Source organism: Miscanthus floridulus, chromosome 7, assembly GCF_019320115.1.
Source record: "Miscanthus floridulus cultivar M001 chromosome 7, ASM1932011v1, whole genome shotgun sequence".
Taxonomy (NCBI): Eukaryota; Viridiplantae; Streptophyta; class Magnoliopsida; order Poales; family Poaceae; genus Miscanthus; species Miscanthus floridulus.
This window is the reverse complement of record NC_089586.1, coordinates 130,278,170-130,298,238: the sequence shown is the minus strand read 5'-3', so window position 1 is coordinate 130,298,238 and position 20,069 is coordinate 130,278,170. Positions and strand designations below refer to the sequence as shown.

At 45.9% G+C, this 20,069-nt stretch overlaps 2 protein-coding genes across 7 annotated transcripts; both read left to right on the top strand.

Annotated features, from left to right (window-relative positions):
- The first annotated feature begins 1,104 nt into the window (after window positions 1-1,104).
- LOC136464799 (F-box protein PP2-B11-like) lies at window positions 1,105-7,948 on the top strand. 6 transcript variants are annotated; one of them, XM_066463752.1, is made up of 5 exons: window positions 1,105-1,289; window positions 5,961-6,030; window positions 6,118-6,503; window positions 6,614-6,732; window positions 7,224-7,948. In XM_066463752.1, exons 3-5 carry the CDS (start codon window positions 6,174-6,176, stop codon window positions 7,684-7,686), a joined length of 912 nt encoding a protein of 303 aa, XP_066319849.1. In that variant the 5' UTR covers window positions 1,105-1,289; window positions 5,961-6,030; window positions 6,118-6,173; the 3' UTR covers window positions 7,687-7,948. The 6 variants fall into 6 exon arrangements, with proteins under 6 accessions (XP_066319849.1, XP_066319850.1, XP_066319847.1 ...); XM_066463753.1 differs by having other exon boundaries at window positions 5,961-6,035; window positions 6,139-6,503; XM_066463750.1 differs by having other exon boundaries at window positions 5,961-6,035.
- Window positions 7,949-10,989: 3,041 nt separating this feature from the next.
- LOC136466282 (putative F-box protein PP2-B12) lies at window positions 10,990-13,242 on the top strand. Its single transcript, XM_066464673.1, has 4 exons — window positions 10,990-11,026; window positions 11,135-11,280; window positions 11,373-11,515; window positions 12,783-13,242. Exons 1-4 carry the CDS (start codon window positions 10,990-10,992, stop codon window positions 13,240-13,242), a joined length of 786 nt encoding a protein of 261 aa, XP_066320770.1.
- The last annotated feature ends 6,827 nt before the right edge of the window (window positions 13,243-20,069 follow it).

Genomic DNA, 20,069 nt, shown 5'->3' with positions numbered 1-20,069 from the left:
TCAAGCCCAAAGCTCACGTGCTCCCTCCTAGCCAGCCGATTCCAGAGTCCCCACCGAGGCACCCAGCTGCTCCGTACGCCTTCTTGTGTTTAGCTCTCTTTTTATTCACATTTTAATTCTTCTGTATTTACCACAATTTTTGTGCACAATTTATGATTTTAATTCTTTTGTGAAGGACTCAAAAATTAAAAAAACTCACACTTTTTTTATATAAAAAATGCATAATTTGCAAGTTGCACAAACATCTCTTACGCCTAATTATTTATTAATTCATACACACTTATATTCTATTTTATTGTAATTTTTCATATATATGAGGTAGAGTGGGGGAATTCTCTCTCGTATCTTTGTCGCTCTGTTTTATGAGTTAGAGTGGGGAATTCTCTCTCATATCAGGGCCACGTTGAAATTTGAAATGCATTGCATTGGATTTATAAAGGATTGACGATTAAAAGACTATGCTAATAATCTCTCTGTTGTAAATTATAAGTCATTTTTGTCTTTTTTAGGTAGGAGATTAAAATTCTAACTACCTTTGCCTCAAACTCATGAGCCGTACTCATACGATTTATAGATAGCATATATCCAACCAACAAACGTAGTCTTATTCTAAAGCGTATTATAACAAATAATACAAGATATAAATCCCGTTGCAACGCACGGGCATATTTACTACTAAAATAAAAAGACTCCAAGCATGGGTGACCGGCATACAGTTCAGCTTGGTGATGTCTACCGCCTCGCTTGGTGAGTTGCCCGATTTCCTCCGTCCCCAGCTTCATACGTCGCCCCTATATTTCCTCGTCCGCGCGCTTTATACCCATCCGACGAGTTCTTCCACTCACTCACCCGAACATCTCCATCTACGATGACTACGCAGTCGCAAACCTCGTCCACACCTCCACCTTGGCATCAGAGCGGACGATCGCGCAATAGCAACTTGATCCCGCAGACCACCGCCGGCACGTTCGTTGGCGGATCGATCAGCGTCCAGCAACACCAGGCCCGGCCCTGGGGGGTTTGAGCTGTGCCCCTGCACTAGGCCCTCGAACCAAAGGGGCCCAACTCCGTGCGTGAGAATGGAAGCCTGGGAAGGGAAGCCTGAAGCCGTCCGCTAGATCCAGTGTCCGTGAAGCCGCATCGTTGCGCCCTCGCCGTCGCCACAACCTCGCCGCTCCATGCGGCCTCGTCGCGAGTCGCCACCTCGCTGACAGCCGGCCGCAGCCACATGATTCCGGACGACGCGAGTGACGAGTCCATACGTGAGGTGTTTCAGACTTCCCATTCAGGTACGTATGTTTGCCCAATCGCTCCTAATCCTTTTGTTGATCTCAATTTCATATATTTAATCAATGTTTAATTTGCTTTTTCCTTCAATTTCTATTCTTTGGAACACAAGATTTGAGACGCTTGTGCACACGCTGTAGCTAGGGCAGTGTGTGACCTTACACTATTTAGTGAATAATCGTTATCTCAATTTCTCAACTAGGTAATGTACTAACTCTGTTGATTTTAAAGTTGAATCTAGCACGGCATAATTTTGGTAAATTACTTGCTAATTGTTCTAAAATTTCAGTGGCCTCATGTTTCTTGAAAGCAAACATTTGGCAGTGAGAGAAGAGAAATGAAGAAATGCATAGAAGAGTTGATACAATGATAGAGACGGTATATATTATAGCTATATTAGAGGGCCCATCTTTATGGCTCCGCTCCAGGTCACCGATTTGACAGGACCGGGCCTGAGCAACACATCCATTCAGACCCATGTAATTTGTAACCATTTCAATCATTTAGATCCATGCAAATGACTTTTAGTTAGATTGAAATTTTCACAACTAGAAAGAGCTAGAATTCAGACCCATGTAACATAGTGCTTAGGATGGCTTTCAAACCTTGTTTGGCTTTGTGAGCGTGAGCACTAAACTATTAAGGGATATGAAATTAGAATACTCTAGATACATGTGAACACATGCCATTCAGGGGAGGACAACGCCAGTAATGAAAATTCTTTAGCAACAAGTGCTATAATACTGACCAACCATTGTTTGTATAGGACATTTCTGAACATCTATTAGAGTGCGTAATGAAATCTGGCCCAGCTCGCTATACCCACGAACCGACGCCCCTCGGGTCTAGGTCCAACAAAGCCCGCAACATATCCCGGCCTTAGGCCTAACTCAACCCAAAAGACTAGCCTGATAGGTGATGGCTGCCCTGCCTTATAATGTTGTGCCCCCACCATCAATTACCGATGTGGGACTAAACCTAACAATCTCCCCCGTCACACATTGGACCCAACTCTTCACATCACACAACTAAAAGGTCTTTGTTTGGTTTTGATAATTGAGTGACAACCTTAGGTGGATTAATATGTGTTTGAGTGAGATATACAGGTGATTAGTCCACAAGTACATGTGTGTGAGCAACATATGCCATGACGGTGAAAATGGCTCGAAGATGTTGCAAAGCACACACATGTGATGATGAAGGAGTTCATTGCACATGAGACATGGCATCGAGTCATGTGATCAAGGTGGAGACGATCAAGATATGACTTGGCTCGACGGACCGGTTGCAAGTGTGAAGGGCAAGTTGAGTGATGACTTGGCGCCGATGGACCGAAGCAACGGTGAAGAGCAAGTGAAGTCAAGATCGATGAACCAATATGGCCACGTGATGATATGGAGTGGATCATATCATTGTCGATCATGTTGGTGCATGTGTTGTATCAACATCGGAGGAGTTGGAATAGAATGCGCAAGGCAAAGGTATAGCCTAGGGCATTTCATTTCACCGGTCATAGGTGTGTAGAGAAGTTGATGACCGGGTTTATGATAGATGGTCGTACTATCAAGAGGGGTAAACTTGTTTGCATATCGATCATCTAGTGCCACTTGAGTGACCTAACTTTGCATCGTTGCTAGAATCGAGTGGCGTAGCAAGTTGAGTAGCTAACACCTTACAAATGATTGTGAAAATGCTAACACACATATACATGGTGATGTACACTTGCTGGTGTTGGCACATTTGCAAAGGAGAGAAATTAGTGAAGAAAAGGAGTTAAAAGCGCTGGTCACAGGGTGACCGGACGCATTCGGTATTTACCCATGCTCGGGCTCTGTTGGTGGAGTGACCGGACGTTGGGTCACTTTGTGACATGACGCACAGGCGGTGAGTTCGGTCGTGTCTGACGATAGATGACGTGAGCAGTTTCACGAGCGCAGCTAGGATCTGACGCGGTGGCACGTCCGGTCGCGTGCACCTAACGCGTTAGGTCGTGAAAGTCCCGCTCGGCGAGCTTACTGAAAATGACCTGATGCGCACCCGCGCAGCGTCAGGTGTTCTAGCGCCGTGTCCGGTTAGGAGTTGGCTGCGTGGGGGGAGGGGGGGGGGGGGGGGGGGGGGGGGAGGGGGCAATCTGACATGGCTCGGGTGCGTCAGGTCATGGGCTTGGCGTGTCTGGTCGTCTTTGACTATTGGCACGTGAAGTTACCGTTGAAGATTGGGTGGCTCTGGTTGAACGCAGAGCAACATGTGGACGATTGGGAGTGATTGGATGCTAGCTAGGTGCGTCCGGTCATTATGACCGACGCGTCCGGTCATGTCGAAAAACGCCCAGTGAAGGGGTAACGACTATTTTAGCCCTTGGGATTATAAATAGAGCACTTGGCCAGCCTTGGGCTGGCAGCTAAGCACCCTTGAGCCTTGGTGGCTTGTGTAGGTGTGTTTGGAAGCCCTCTAACTCACTCTTGCTTGATAGTGTTCATCCGATTGAGTGAGTGAGCGATTCTAGTGCGATTGCATCGTGTGGCACTAGGTGATCGAGTTGCAAGCCGGTGGTGCTTGTTACTCTTGGAGGTTGCCACCTACTAGATGGCTTGGTGGCTTGTGACTCCGTTGAAGCATGCGAGAAGATTGTACGGTGCTTCGGAGCACCCATGGGATTGCGAAGAGCAACTCTAGTTAAGCGTGTTATTGAGCTACCCTTACTTTCGAGGTAGATTCTTACGGTGCCCAACATGCGGGCTTGGCGGGTGATGCCAATTAGCCGTCGAACCACCAAGTGAGCGGTCGACACAATGGTGATGTAGCTTGGTGGCAACCAAGTGAACCTCGGGAGAAAATCACCGTGTCAACATTGTCTTCTTCATCTTCTCGGGGGTTTGCTTTCCGTGAAACACAAGCCTGTGTTACTTTCACTTACATTGTGCTTGTGTAGTTACTCTTGTGGCTAGCTTAGCTTTAGTAGCTTGCTAGTTGCCTTCTTGCTTGTGTGTCATAAAAGTAATTCCCTTGAGCGGCTAATTTGATTTTAGTAACCTTGTTAGTCACATTGTTTAGTTTATGTAGCTAAGTAATTTATGCTCTTTAATTTGGCTTGTGTAGCCTTGTTATTGAGCATTGCTAGTGAGCTTAGGGGCTTTGTGCTTTTGCTTCACTAGTTATGTAGGAGCTCCCTCGGTTGTGTAAAGTACTAGTGCATAGATTTGTGTGACCTTGCTCTAGAATTGATTAGGTGAGCTCTAACTAGCCCGACACTTTTGTTGACTAATTATGATCTTTTTAAGGTGCTTGTGAACTTAGATAGATGTGTGTAGTCTTGGCTAGACCAATAGTTTTAATTCCGCATTTGTTTCGGTTGGGCGACACGATTAATTTTAGAAAAGGACTATTCACCTCCTCTCTAGTATGCCATCTCGACCCTACAACAACCCCGTGTAATCTCCGGAAGACGTTATCCACGTCCCGAGTCCAACGCTCATATCACACACAACCCGTGTGACCTCCGAGACGTTAATGGGCTCCCCCGTCACCATGTGACCCGTGAGATTTTTCAGGTTTTTTTTTGACTATGGGCTTCGATACCACTTGTTAGAGTGCGCAGCGGAATCTGGCCCAACTCGCTATACCCACGAGCCGGCACCCCTCGGGCCTAGGTCCAACGGAGCCCACAGCATATGTAGGCGTTAGGTCTAACTCAACCCAAAAGACTAGCCTGATAGGTGAGGGCTGCTCCCCACCTTATAATGTTGTGCTCCCTCACCATCAATTACCGATGTAGGACTAAACTTAACAATCTCAAACTAATTTGAGGCATCCCCTTGTCACTGGTCATGAAAGAATCTACACACATATGTTTCATAAAGGATAAAGTTGGTCATGGGAATGGAAACTTCATAAAATGGCAGATGAGTGGCCACAACTCCAGCACAACTTGTGCTGCGCAAGGCTGCCTCCCTTGAACCCTCACGAGCCCTTGTCCTACATCCTTCCGCTGATCGACCACCATGACTCCAGCAATGTCTGGACTACTAGCTAACACATATATATGATTGCTTATTAGCTACTTGCACACAAACTGGAAACGGACTAATCAACTTGTGTGTATGCATGGATATGACACATGGGGGCTCTTCTTTTGTAGCTGCTCGGTCAGTGAGATGCCAAAGAAGCCCCATCCTTGCTAATAACCGAGAACATTGAAAATTTTGGTCTAGCCTTGCTCAGGAATATTAAGTACTATACACGCTGAGCATTATGTTATAGGCAGTTCTTAATTATGTTTCTATTTTGTTCTTCATGGTTCTTTCTTAGAGCTTAATTATTTCTTACCGTAGGTAGACACTTAGGGATTAGAAGTGAAAATAACTGCAGACAAGTACATAGGGGTGAGAACGTCCCGAATCTTGGAAGAATATTCTCTAACCTTGCTGCCCTCAAACCAAACACTTGTAAAAATATGATCGTCCAATTCTTGACCCAAATGTCAGCTAAGAAGATGGGATACGATCAATATCTCCAGACCTAGACAACCAACACAATCATATACAGGGTGAGCCCTTTAGGTCACTTTGGAATGCAGTAATTTTCTTTTCTGGATCTTATATTTTTCATATAAAATCAAGCTAATTTATGTGAAATTACTTCGCTATTTTTTCTACAAAATTTCTGTGTTCCAGAGAGTGCCGAGACAATATTGGGCCTAAACTGACGGCGCGGGCGAGACGGCCCAACTTTTTCATCTAGTCGGTGAAGTACAAAACCCGCCCCACGTCTGGTTCTTGCTGGTTTCATTTCAATCTTCCCCACCCCCTGATTTTTTGTAGCGATCCGTAGCAATCCCCGTCTCGCTCGCAGAATCCGTTTCTCAAATCCAGCAGAGAAGTCAGTCGATGGGGTCGGCGACGGGCACCTGCGAGATCGCGCGCCTGCCGGAGGACCTCCTTTCGGCGGCGCTCGCCCTCACCACGCCGCGGGACGCCTGCCGCGCCGTCGTGGTCTCCCGCGCCTTCCGCGACGCCGCTGGATCCGATGCCGTGTGGGCCCGCTTCGTCCCACGGGACCTCCCGCCGATCGCTGCCGGGGAGCTTGCGGGCCCCGCGCCGCCGTCCAAGAAGGAGCAGTTCCTTCGCCTCTCCGACCGCCGTTTCCCCCTCTTACTCGCCGATGGCCTCAGGATACAGCCGGTTCCCAAAAATCCTCTGCTCGCCTATGGCCTCAAGGTACGGCCCGGCCCTGGACAGGCCACATGTAGCAGTAGGGTTTCCTTCTCTTGTAATCTAGTTCTTCAATTGATCATCTGATCGGCTAACCGGCCTGTTGTTGTGTCCAGAGCATGTGGTTGGACAGGGGGAGCGGCGCCAAGTGCTACATGCTGCTAGCGAGGGGCCTGCACATCTCGTGGGGCGACACGCCGTGCTACTGGCGCTGGACCAATCTCCCCGACTCCAGGTTCGCATGGCACAACCAATTTCTTCTGTATCTTGATTCCAATTCTCACGCAAATTGTTCGAGCATATATATGTCATGTGGCGAATGCCATTGCATTGTACTGAAAATTCACCCTGTTGCTGTTGGTGGTTTTGGCTTGCAATTTGGATTAGAGACTTGTTGTGAGGTAAAGTGCTAATTGTTTTCGAGGATTTAGAAAAAAAAAATCAAGTTCTAGGGCATGGGGCTTTTACAGATCTAGATAGAAAAATCTGATTATGAAAAGGTTGGCCTCATAGCTATGTATTGACTGGGTAGCAGTCTGTTCTTACTTCTTAGCAGCAGCAGCAGCATGGATGGTGCATAGGCCCGGCAACTTAGTGTCCAGGGTTCAGGATTTATCCCAAGTTTTGCATATGCACCATCCTTGTTATATAATTGTACTTGATTATCAATCATCTTATATCGATTGCTCTTTCTTTGAAACTAAGTCCTTTGTTAATCTGGCACAGGTTCGAAGTTGCTGTACTCCTGTCTGTTTGCTGGTTCGAAATACGTGGTAAGATACACAGCAAAATGCTTTCTCGAGACACAGCTTATGCAGCTTACATTGTGTTCAAGATACCCGTTGGATCCTATGGGCTGGATTATCCACCCCAGAAGGCATCAATTGACACGGTTGCGGGAAAGAAAATAATTCGCAAAGTCTGCCTCCAAAGCTATGAAGCTAGGCATGTGAACCGTCAGCTGCCCTTGACGCCAGAATACAACAAGAGCTACCAGCTTGGGCATGGTAGAAACCCGGTGCTCCCTCAGGAAAGGACTGATGGTTGGATGGAGTTGGAGATGGGCGTGTTCTACAACAAGGAAGGTGATGATGGCGAGGTGCACTTTAGCCTCCTGCAGACATCAGGTACTTCGAAGGAGGGTCTTATTGTCCAGGGCATTGAGATTAGACCCAAGAAACTAGGCTAACGATTTGTAGGTGTAAGAGCCATCTTGTGGGAATAAATAAATGGACAGAAGAAAGCATGTAATCAGTACTCAGTGTTCACCATATGGCTAGATGGTATTGATTGTATCATCTTCATCTAACCATAAACATATTATGCGGTTTAAGGATTCAATACTGTGGCACACTAACTATAGCTTGATCTTTGATCTGTTTGTTGCAAAGATCGTAGCTCTTCCTTGTTTTTTTACGACACATATAGATAACTCAAATTTAGAGCTGTAAAAAAAAAGATAAGTGACGTGTATCAGAGATTGAGCATGCCATTGCATTTCCTACTTTGTGGTTGTGGCTGCTGTTGCTGTGTTGCATCATGTTTGCTGCTACCGGTTAGAAAGAAAGAAAACTGAACATGTGTGCATATTGCAATACATCTCAGAGCTTGTGGTGGTACCGTGATAGTGATATTTGCCGGAGCTGAGGCCGTTTTTTCATCAAGGTGAGACCGTTTGTTTCATCAAGCAAGTGTTTCAGAGTTTGTGGGAAAACGAGAATAAAACACATATATGCTCTTATCATCGAAATCCTAGGGAGAGTAGCATCGTGGCAGATTGCCTACTAGAGCCCTCCGGCCTCCTCCCTTGGCCAGCCTATAGAACCTACAGCCTACAGGCTTCGAGTTCCCCGATGCCCATGCATGGTCGACACACTGAGGCCAAACAGGAGAAGCCATCTCTAAATTCCTCTATGTATTTCTTCCTCAAGCAAAGACCAGATGGTTAAGATTCACATCACAAAATGCCGAAGTTAAAGGCTGGTAATAAGCTGGCGCTGTCACTGGCATAGTACAAATGGTGTGTATTTCTCTCTACATGGAAAATTGTAAACGCATTATGCATTACGCAAGATTTCTAGTGGCTTGGTCGATTTGGAAACACAGGTGGCGTTGCCTCTTTACTGGCACCAACCCTCTTCAATCGATAATACTCTCGTATGGACGTCTGTCCTTATCTACTTATCCCGACACCGCACACCACACACGCCCACGACGCTCTCCCAACAACTCACTGTCGTGACGTGCTTGCTCCAGCCCGTGACGCGCTTGACGGACGCCGCGCCAGCGCCAGCTCGCTGCCACCCCGCCCGCCCGCGCTCCCTCCCTCCCCCCTCAGCGACCTCCATTGCGACCCCGCGCTCCCCAGCGACCCAGCTCCCGCTCCCTCACCAGAGACAAGGACGACAGCGGCGGCGGCTGCTTCAACGAGGTAGGTAGTTCCTCCTCTAGATCTGAGCCTCCTCCTCCTCCTTTGGATCTGAGGGACGCGGCGGTAACTAGGGTTCCGGCGAGCTCTGGGGTCCTATTCCCTCCTCCCTCTAGCAAGCTCAAAGGTGATGGGCCAGGGCTGGAGCAGCCTGCACCTCGAACTCATCCCCTTGCTGTTTGTACGTCCTTGCTGTTTCTCCGTGTTGCAATGGGATTTTTGTGTTGTTGCAACAGATGATTTTCGAATGTTGGAATGTGATTTTTGGGTTGTTGCAACAGATGATTTTCGAATGTTTCCATTTCCACGTTTTAGGGTTGATTTTGCAATGTTGCAGTACTACTGTTTGAGATGTTGCATTACATAATTTTCGATGTTGCAGTACATATTTTTCGATATTGCAGTACATGTTTTTCGATGTTGCACCATATAATTTTGCGATGTTGCAGTATTTATATTTCGATGTTGCACAACATAGTTTTCCCATATGTTTGCGATGTTGCACTTGAAGTGTTTCGTGTTCTTTGGGACAGAGGCGCGGTGGGGGAATGGGGACCGGGGCGAGGTGGGGAACAAGAACAGGGGCGCGGTGGGGAACGGAGATAGGGGCGCGGTGGGGAACGAAGACAGGGACACGGTGAGGAATAGGGTGCTGTGGGGGGGGGGGGCAGGGGTGCTATCTGGGACCTGCGTCCGGACGCCGCCAGGGGGGCGAATGTCTGGGCGCTAGGTATGCCATTCTTCAATTGGTTTGGTGCTCCAAGAGGTAGATAACATCAGAGCTGACTATGGAGCCAGTGTGAGGGGTGGTCCGGTTACAGGCGCCTAACCACATTTGGTGATCTAGGCCAGAAGATGAGCTACCAAGTGGCATCGGCGCATGCATAGCTGTTGGCGGAGGTGGGACACAACGGTGCTTGGACCTCACGACGACCTTGGGGGAGGCAGGCGACGGCTCGATGCTTCAGTAGAGAGAGAGGAGAGAGAGATGACAAGCTTGTGACTTGTGAGTGAGACTGAGAAGGGAGAGGGGGGGTTCGTAAAGTGGGCAACGAGCCCGCGTCCAGTCTCCATGGTGGCATGGCCATGTCGGTTCTTGGCACACGTGCATGGCATGTTTTGGACCAATGGTGCACGAGACAAGTAGATTTAGGACCTAGATGGTAATTTTTTAGTTCGAGGACCTAGATGGAAATTCACCAAAAGTTTAAGAACCCACAGTGCAATTTACTCAAGAAAAAACCTTCCCAACAGAAAGAAAAAGTGCCCCTGAGAGTATGGGCTTGGAAAAGTAGGGGCCACACCTAAAATGGAGTAGTGGCCCCATCGGAGTTCTTCTAAGTGCATGTTTGGTTGACCTTTGCTAAGGGCCTATACAGGCTTTCCTAATGTAGCGTGGGCTTGTTTGGTTACCTAGTGGAGGTCTGAAGCCTTACCTGTTGGGTTTGTTTCCAAAGAGCACCACAAGGGCAGCCCACTTCAACGCAAATTAAGTGGGCCCATATACATAGTGTCGTGAACAAAACTAAGGTTTGGTGCTAGGGTTACCATATTCTTCTCCTCACTGCACTGTCTTGTCTCCTCTCGCTCACTTTACCCATTGTCGCTGCCACTCTAGGGTTTGTCACCTCACCGCAACCTAGAACAAGTCGGTTGTCAAGGCGCCGCCTCCATTGCAGGTAGGGTAACCAAGGGTTGGTGGAGCACTCTACCCCTTCCTCATATATCTTTTGGTTCTTGCTTGGTAGACTTGTTTGCAGTACTATAGATAGTATGGTGGCTTTTGTTTTGCGGTACTACAAATGGTATGGCGTTGATGTTTTGGATGTAAAATTGATTTGGTCTGTTGTTGTGCGCATGGATTGAACTGGCATTCATTCATTCTTGTTTGTTGTTTCGTAAAATGTCGTATGAATCATATCCTCCTCCGTCTATAAAATTCGCTCTATGATTTCTAACTCACTTTTTACTTTTGCGTTTTTAATCCCTATACGGCCCATTCCCCCAAATCGAATTTATCGAACACGGAAACAAAGCAAGTAAGTAGTGGAATTGATGGACACGATGACGGAATCAGTCGCCACCGCCACTACCATTGCCTGTGAGATTGTGCGCCGGCCAGTGGACCTCATCTCGGCGTCGATTGCCCTTACTGGGCCATAGGACGCATGCCGCATTGCGGTTGTCTCACCGGCCTTCCGCACTGCAGCGGACTCTGACATTGACTGGAACTCCTTCCTGCCGTCCAACCTCCCACTGTTGGCCCTTAGGGAGCTCTCTCCACTGGCACCGTCCAAGAAGGCATTGTTCATGCGGCTCTCCGATGGCCCAGTCCTCCTTGTCGATGGCCTCACAGTACTACAAGAACCACTTTTGTTCACGTCTAAGTTTTATGCAGTATGTGATTCTAGGATGACTGACTAATCTTTGGTGTGGTGTGTGTTCAGAACATCTGGCTAGACAAGGAAACCGGCGCCATGTGCTACATGCTGTCTGCAAGGAAGCTAAGCATTGATTGGAGCGAGGTCCCTATCGCTGGCTATGGTTGGATCCCTATCAACTATCGCTGGATCCCTATCACTGGCTCTAGGTTTGCTCTCTCTCAAGGTTGCTTGCCATTTCTGAAGTTTTGATGTGAATTGTGAGTGGTTGATTTAGTTATTATTTAGTACTTGTTCGCACTCAAAGTTGGCCAACTAAGGCTAATTCTGGGAAAATTGGCTTATGGGGTTTTGGACTGTCTGAAAATGCAAACTGGACTTCACTATTGCATTCATCTTGCCAAGACAATCAAAATCCATATATAGAAAGTTTTTGGAGTCTAGATTTGGGATGTTCCACTCCACGAACTCTAACATGGAGCAGCTCTATAAAAATATGGAGTTTCTGGAGTACCCCTTTAGGTGCTGCACAAAACACCTGGAGTTGGCCCACGACTTCACTTTTTTTCTGGAGAAGAGTTTGTGGAGTTGTCCCTGTTTGGCTAGTAAAGTTGGGAGCGAGCATTTCCAAACATGTCCTAAGAGCTTCCTCCAACAGTTTCCAAAATATCACTCCTAAAAAATAGAAAGTATTTTTACATCAGAAATCCCAAACTATTTTCTAAATCACATCAACCACTTTTATACTTTCTTTCTCTATTGTACATTAATTTGCATTAGGAATCTTGTCCTACTTATTTTTCTTCCCCACCTCCTTCCACCTTTAGATTGGTGTGATGATATACACACGCGTATATATCCACATGTGGGGGTCTTTTTTCCCAAGTGCCAAGATATTGGAGGTGGCTTTGGGAGTTGTTAGAGATGAGTTTTTTTTCAATATTGCCAAAATTTCTGAATTGGGAGACTATTTTGGTTACTCTTGGAGATGCTCTAAGTTTGAATTGTATTTCTCATGGATTTTATAGGAATTTTTACTCCCCACTAGATAAGACCACCCAACCTATAAATATAAAGGGCCACGATCGATTGAGGGATCCAATCACACCAAATCAACCTATGTTTTAACTTCTTTACTCATTATGGCTTTTATCCCTTAAACCCTAATATTGCTCTAGTTCTCGATTACTCCCTTAGTCCTAAAATATAAGGCACGATTTGACTTGGTGTCGTCTTCAAAATCATACTTTATACTTTGATTGCTAATTTCTATTATAATATATAATTTATGGCAATAATGGTTTGAACATTAGAAAGTATTTATCAATATAAATCAATGTAATCATTTCTGTAGTATAAACTTCCATATGATTAGATTAATTGTTCGTCAAAGATAACAAAGTTTAAATATTCAAATACGTGCATGGCTTATATTTTGTGATAAGAGAATTTTAAGCTCTGTTGATTTGTGAACAGGATATTCTCGGATGCGGGCAAGTGCTGGCGTGGCAGTCCGTTGGAAATACATGGCAAGATCAACAGTAGCATGCTGTCCAAGCACACAACGTATACTGCTTACATTGTGCTGGGGGTAGACGACGGGTGCTGCTGTTTTGGTTCATGCCAGAAGACGCCTGTCACTATCAGCCTCGGAGGACGCACGCGCGACGTTCTCCTGGATAGCCACGACCTCGAGCATCTGCATTCATGGCAGATGAGGCGTGGTGGTATTTCCAGGGCGTGTGGTGCACTCCTTGGTGATCCAAGGTTCTCTAGCCAAAGGGCTGATGGGTGGATGGAGCTGGAGTTGGGTGACTTCCACAATGGTGAAGGTGACGACGGCGAGGTATCCATCAGCCTTGTGGACACGTCATTCAGGAGAAGTGGTCTCATTGTCCTAGGCATTGAGATCATTGCTAAGGGGCAAGAGGCTTGAGGGAATTGAGATCACTGCTAAGGGGCAAGAGGCTTGAGAACTTTATGCAGTCAAATAATCGGTAGTAGAGAGGAGTCAGACTTTGTAATTCTTAATAATCTTTATTCACAGCAGGGTGTTGGAGCTGGTCACATAATTGCGGAGGTTAAGAATAATAATGGCACTAGTTGGAACCCTTTTTCTCTCGCTGCAGAAACAAACATATGGTTTTATTTGGAAGATATTCATTTAACAATTAGCCTTTTCAGTGGATGTTTTTTTTTATATTCTTTCAACAATCTTGTATTCTTAGCAACTCCAACATATGTGGTATCCTTGTTCTGTATGCTATATTTGGAATTTTACAACAAAAATTGAGCTCCAACGGGTGTGCTATATGGATAGCAAACGTGCTATCCCTGGAATTTCGCTCAGCATAGATAGCACGCCGCGCTCGCTAGCCATCTGCCGAAATCGCTCGCCATGGTGCCTGCCCGCGCGCGCAATCCTTCACACGCTCATGCTGAACTTTCCCATCGCACGCGCAATCCTTCCCGCGCTCGTCCTCGATTCGGTCCTCAGCTCCATCGCCCCCTCCCCCTCCCCCGTAGCCACTTTCCCATTGTGGGGATCACAGGCCCGGCCTGCTTGATTCGGTTCCCAGTCGTCCATCGCCTCCTCCCCTCCCCTTCCGCCGCCGCCGCCGCCCCATTAACCGCCGGAGCTGTTGTTTGCTTCTGTTAGATTGATCTCCTGACCAATAAGCCCAACGGCCTATTGGGCCTTGGTCTCGCGCCCTGATCGGGGCGCCCAACCCTACATGGTTGGTGGGCCCCCGTCGCACTGCGCTATATAAAGAGGTGGGGGTCGACGGCTCAAAGCACGAGGTTCGCCGTGAGCCGCAAACCCCACCGACAAACCCTAATTCCGATCTCGAAGAGGGCGTGCAGCCAGCGACGGGAAGCCGCCACCGTCATCACCGTCATCCCATCGTCACTGCACTGCATCACCGTCTCCACTGCGTCGCCTCTCTTCACCGACCGTCGCTGCCCGTGCGCAGCCTACATCGACGAACCTGATGGAGGCTACTGGATCCTCCACCCCTGCGGTCTCAGGTTCGGTACCCTTCTCTTTCTCTCCGTAGACCGTTCTACATGTCCTAGGATCTACCGTTTTACATGTTATACCGAATAGAACAGTCAAAGTCTAGATCTATGATCCTACAGTCATTACAATGGTACCAAAGCCACGGTTTAGGTATTGATATGGCTAGGGTTTTGATCTAGAACGGATAAATCGATTAGAAAAGGAAAAGATGAAAAGATCCAGTGCGGATCTAGAAAGTAGAAGGGGCTTCGGCCGACAAAGGGTTCGGTTGAACCCTAAAAACTTGGTCCTATCGGATCTAAGAAAAGCAGTGGGTTCGGTTGAACCCTAAACTCGAGGTTAAAGAAGAACCCGAAGTCGATTTGGGGAAAAAGAAGAAAACAGTTTCATCCCCAATCCTAACGCTAATCGGGAAATCGTGCAAAATCCGAATTAAAGAAACCAGAAAAGGATCCCAATCTCGGATCGGATCAGAAAGAACCCTAACCCTAGAAATGAAACCCTAAACCTAGATCGGGTTTTGGGGAAGGAGAAAGATGAAGAGGGGAACCTACCTGGTCCTCCCGACATCGCCGTCGCGCGGAAAGCCACCACCGTGCGGGCGGTGATCACCGCCGCCATGGTTGGTGAGCGGACAGAGGCCCGGCTCGGCCGTGGCTCAGGACAGCGGTCCAAAGCCGCTCGACGGTGGCACGCTCTGCCATGGGCGAGCGCGCGCACCGGCGAGGGGCTTGGCACCGGTGTCGTCTTCCCTTCTTCTCCGGTGACGAGGTGGCCGCGCGCTTCCTTTCGTCCTCGCTACCATCGCCATGGGAGAGGAGAGGAGAAAGAGAAATGGTCTAGGGTTTTTCGGGGGGGGGGGGGGCGGCCGGCCGGGTTTTTGATGCCCCGAGCTGTGCGCTCCACCGCTCGATCGAGACGGACGGCCACGAGCGACTGGGCCAGCGCCGTAGCCTAGGCGGGATAGGGCGCAAGGCCGAAATCCCAGCCCAGGCCCAGGTTGCGGCCTGGGCGTGGGGGAGAGAGCGCGCGCGGCTGGGCGCGGGGGTGCGCTGGAGCGCGCGGATGGGCCGTGGCAGCTGGGCCGTTTTCGCTGGCGCGCGCGCGTGTGCAGGCCGTGGGCCGCGTGTGTGTTGGCTGGGCCGAAATGGTCAAATGAATAGAAAAGTCACAGTTTTTGTTTTTCTTATTTTCCAGAAAACAGTTTGATCAATTTGAATTGATTTTTTTATGATAATTTTCTGTACAAAATTTATCCAACGATATTTTTTGTTCAGTAAATAGTAAATTTGCTTCTGGAAAATAGGAAAAAGATTATTAAATGTTAAAGTTTCCGCTGCGTATTTAAAGATGTAATTTTCATTATTAAATTCGAACCAACGGGAGAATTTAATTTTGAAAATGGATATGTTTTAAATTGATTATAATATTGTTGTTATTTTGACCAACGTTGATTAATGGCAATATTATAATGTTTTTGTTATACATTAATTCTATTTCTGCCCAACGGTGATATAGAATTAGTGTAGAAAATAATTGTATGTTTTAATTTTGACCAACGTTAAACTAAGGCATGCAATTATTGTTGTTATTTCTATTCTCACCCTATTTGAATTATGTTTTCAGGAGGATACAACTTGATGAGTTGTATCAAAGAGATCCCCACTCTAAAAGGTGATAACTATATTGAGTGAAAGAAAAAGATAGACCTGGCCTTTATCCTCGCTGAGGTGGACTGGGTTGTCACCACACCGTGCCCCAAAGAACCTATGGCACCGGTGAGGGAGACAGATGAGACTGATACTGCATGGCAGAACAGAGAGCGGGATTTTGCTCCCGTAAAGATGTCCTATGACCTTGAGCATAAAAAATGGGTCACTGCCAACAAGAAGTGTTTGGCAGTGATAAAGAACACGATTGAGCTTGCCATTGTGGGCTCAATTCCAGACTGTGACACGGTCACAGAGTACCTAGATAGAATAAAGAGTCAGTTCACTGGCTCTTCAAAGACATATGCAACCCAGCTAATCAAGCAGCTGGTTATAGAAAGGTACTCTGTTGGCGGCAGTGGCATTAGAGAGCACATACTGAGAATGATCAATCTGGCATCTAAGCTCAAACCAATGAATTTGGCACTCAAGGATGAGTTCCTTATTCATTTGATTTTTGCTTCTTTGCCCAAAGAATTTGACACATTTGTTGTTAATTACAACATACAGCCTGAAAAATGGGATTTAGAAAAGCTCATTGCCATGTGTGTGCAGGAGGAGGAAAGAATAAAAGTTTCACAAGGTGGTTCTGTCAACTACCTAAAAGATAAGAAAAAGAACTATAATAACAGCTCTTCCTCCAAATCATCTGGAAAAGGTCCCATGCAACAGTCTCAGAACCAGCAATTCCCAGTGGCTAAAGACCAGTGTCTCCACTGCAAGAAGACGGGACATTATAAAAAGAATTGTCCTGATTTCTTAAAGATGATAATGAAGAATAAAGGTGAGAACATTATTACGTTCGTAAATGAATCCTTGTATGTAAAGTTTTCAAAATCTACTTAGTGGATTGATTCAGGTGCAACTATTTATGTTGCTAATTTATTACAGGAATTCCGTTCGATGAGAACTTTGCAAAGAAGCAAAAGTTTCATTAAAGTCGCAAATGGAGAACAAGCAGATGTTGAGGCCGTTGGTGATCTTCCATTAGAGCTTGCTGATGGCTTCATAATTATTCTTAGAGATGTTCTTTATGTACCTTCTTTGCAAATAAATTTGATTAGTGTATCAAAGTTGGACCATGATGGTTATGATTGTCATTTTGGAAATGGCAAATGTCAGATATTGTTTAATAATAAATGTATTGGTCTTGCCTTCCGACAAGACGAGCTTTATTTGTTATTACTTCGTGAAAATGTTAATTCCGTATGTGATGTGAATGAAAATGTATCCTCATCGAACAATGGAAACAGAAAACGAAAGAGAGCTCAAGATGCGTTGTCGAAATTATGGCACTGTCGTTTAGGCCATATTTCGAGGGAGAGAATAGAAAGACTAGTTAAGAATGATATTCTTCCTCCATTAGAGCTCTCAGAGTTAGAACAATGTAGAGATTGCATAAAAGGAAAGTATGTAAAGAAAATTAAGAAAGATGCCAAACGAAGCGCAGGAATTCTATAGATTATTCACACAGACATATGTGGCCCTTTTCCTGTGAAAAGTGTGGATGGTTATGATTCATTCATAACATTCACAGACGATTACTCTCGGTTTGGCTACATTTATCCAATTAAAGAAAGAACAGAAGCGTTGGATAAATTTAAAATATTTAAAGCAGAAGTTGAAAATCAGCATGATTTAAAGATTAAGATAGTCAGGTCTGACCGTGGAGGAGAGTACTACGGTCGGCATACCCCATATGGATAAGTTCCTGGACCTTTTGCAAGGTTCTTACAGGAGAATGGTATAGTCGCCCAGTATTCAACACCGGGCGAACCTCAGCAGAATGGAGTAGCTGAAAGGCATAACCGTACCCTAATGGATATGGTGCGTAGTATGATAAGTTACTCCACTTTACCCACGAGTCTGTGGATGGAGGCGTTAAAAACCGCCATTCATATTCTCAATAGAGTACCAAGTAAGTCGGTGCCCAAAACACCGTATGAGTTGTGGACAGGAAGAGTACCCTCACTTAACCACTTGCGTGTGTGGAGAAGCTCTGCTGAGGCTAAAGTTTTTAACCCAAACATTGGGAAGCTAGATCCCAAAACAGTGAGTTGCCATTTCATTGGCTACCCAGAAAAATCAAAAGGTTTTCGTTTCTACTGTCTTAATAGACATACAAAGTTCGTGGAAACGAGACATGATGTCTTCCTAGAGGATGAAATGATTAGGGGGAGCATGGCAGCTCGAGAAATTGACCTTGAAGAGAAGCGGGTATATGCACCCACTCCGATTATTCATGAGCCATTTTTTGAACTACCTGCTGTTGCTGCACCAACAGTACAAGACACTGTAGTGCCAGCACCTGTTGTTATCCCGCCTGTGGCAACAATGAATGATGATGAGGAACCTGTGGCTCAGGATCCTATAGAACCTATTGCCACACATGAGGGGGAGCAACAACAGTCTCAAACAGAAAATGTGCCAATTGAGGAGGCCCCTAGAAGGTCTCAAAGAGTTAGAAAATCAGCTATTCCTGCTGATTATGAAGTGTACAACACTGAAGAATTTCAAATGGAGGGTGATCCCACCTCACTTGAAGAAGCCATGAAAAGTGATCATTCATCAAAGTGGCTTGAGGCCATGGAAGATGAGATGAGATCAATGAATGCAAATAAAGTTTGGGATTTGGAGATAATTTATAAAGGAGCCAAAACAGTAGGCTATAAATGGGTCTACAAAACAAAACTTGACTCTCAAAGGAATATAGAGAGATATAAAGCCCGACTTGTGGCAAAAGGCTTTACATAAAGAGAAGGGATTGATTACAATGAGACCTTTTCTCTAGTCTCATGTAAGGATTCCTTCAGAATTATAATGGTATTAGTGGCACATTACGATTTGGAATTACATCAGATGGATGTAAAGACGGCATTTCTCAACGGAGACTTAGAGGAAAATGTTTACATGGCACAACCGAAAGGTTTTGTCATGGAAGGAAAAGAACGTTTGGGATGCCGCCTAAAGAAATTTATTTATGGATTAAAACAAGCTTCAATACAGTGGTACTTGAAGTTTGATCAGACAATAAAGAATTTTGGGTTTAAAGATAATGTTGAGGACAATTGTGTCTACGCAAAGTTTAAGAATGGGAAGTTTATCTTCCTTGTCCTGTATGTGGATGATATCTTACTTGCTAGTAGTGATGTCAGTCTACTACTGGAGACAAAGAAGTTTTTGTCCTCAAAATTTGATATGAAAGATCTTGGTAAAGCTTCGTTCGTTCTAGGGATCGAGATTTACCGAGATAGAAGTAAAGGGGTATTAGGACTGTCACAAAAGGCATACATAGAAAAAGTCTTAAAGAAATTCAGTATGCACAAATGTAGTCCCTCACCTGCTCCCATAGTCAAGGGCGACAGATATGGGGATTTTCAATGCCCCAGGAACCAATATGAGATCGATCAAATAAAAGTGGTTCCATATGCTTCAGCTGTCGGAAGCTTGCAATATGCTCAAGTGTGTACGCGCCCTGACTTGGCATTTGTTACCGGGTTACTTGGCAGATTCCAGAGCAATCCTAGAATAGAACACTGGAAATTGGTAAAGAAAGTCTTGCGTTATTTGCAAGGAACGAAAGGTCTCATGATGACATATAGAAGATCTGATTCACTCCATATAGTGGGATATTCAGATTCTGATTATGCGGGAGATAATAGAAAATCCACGTCTAGATATGTGTTTACTCTCGCAGGGGGAGCTATTTCATGGAAAAGCTCAAAGCAAACCATCACTACATCGTCCACAATGTATGCCGAGTTTGTAGCGTGTTATGAGGCAACGGGGCAGGTGAACTGGCTGAAGAAGTTCATACCCGGTTTGAAGGTGGTTGACGACATCAATAGACCACTGAAATTATACTGCGATAATAATCCAGCAGTACAGTATGCTCACAACAATAGGTCAAGTGGTGCTGCCAAACACATTGACATAAAGTATTATGTTGTGAAGGATAAAGTCCGGGATCAAATGATAAGTCTTGAGCATATAAGTACCGAAAAGATGCTCGTGGATCCGCATACAAAAGGC

What these genes read in the sequence shown, in the direction of transcription:
- LOC136464799 (XM_066463749.1), top strand. Translation starts at nt 6,174, where the DNA reads ATGGGGTCGGCGACGGGCACCTGCGAGATCGCGCGCCTGCCGGAGGAC. An exon ending in TGCTCGCCTATGGCCTCAAG is followed by an intron (nt 6,504 to 6,613) that starts GTACGGCCCGGC and finishes TGTTGTGTCCAG; the next exon opens with AGCATGTGGTTGGACAGGGG. An exon ending in ACCAATCTCCCCGACTCCAG is followed by an intron (nt 6,733 to 7,223) that starts GTTCGCATGGCA and finishes AATCTGGCACAG; the next exon opens with GTTCGAAGTTGCTGTACTCC.
- LOC136466282 (XM_066464673.1), top strand. Translation starts at nt 10,990, where the DNA reads ATGACGGAATCAGTCGCCACCGCCACTACCATTGCCT. An exon ending in TCCTTGTCGATGGCCTCACA is followed by an intron (nt 11,281 to 11,372) that starts GTACTACAAGAA and finishes GTGTGTGTTCAG; the next exon opens with AACATCTGGCTAGACAAGGA. An exon ending in ATCCCTATCACTGGCTCTAG is followed by an intron (nt 11,516 to 12,782) that starts GTTTGCTCTCTC and finishes ATTTGTGAACAG; the next exon opens with GATATTCTCGGATGCGGGCA.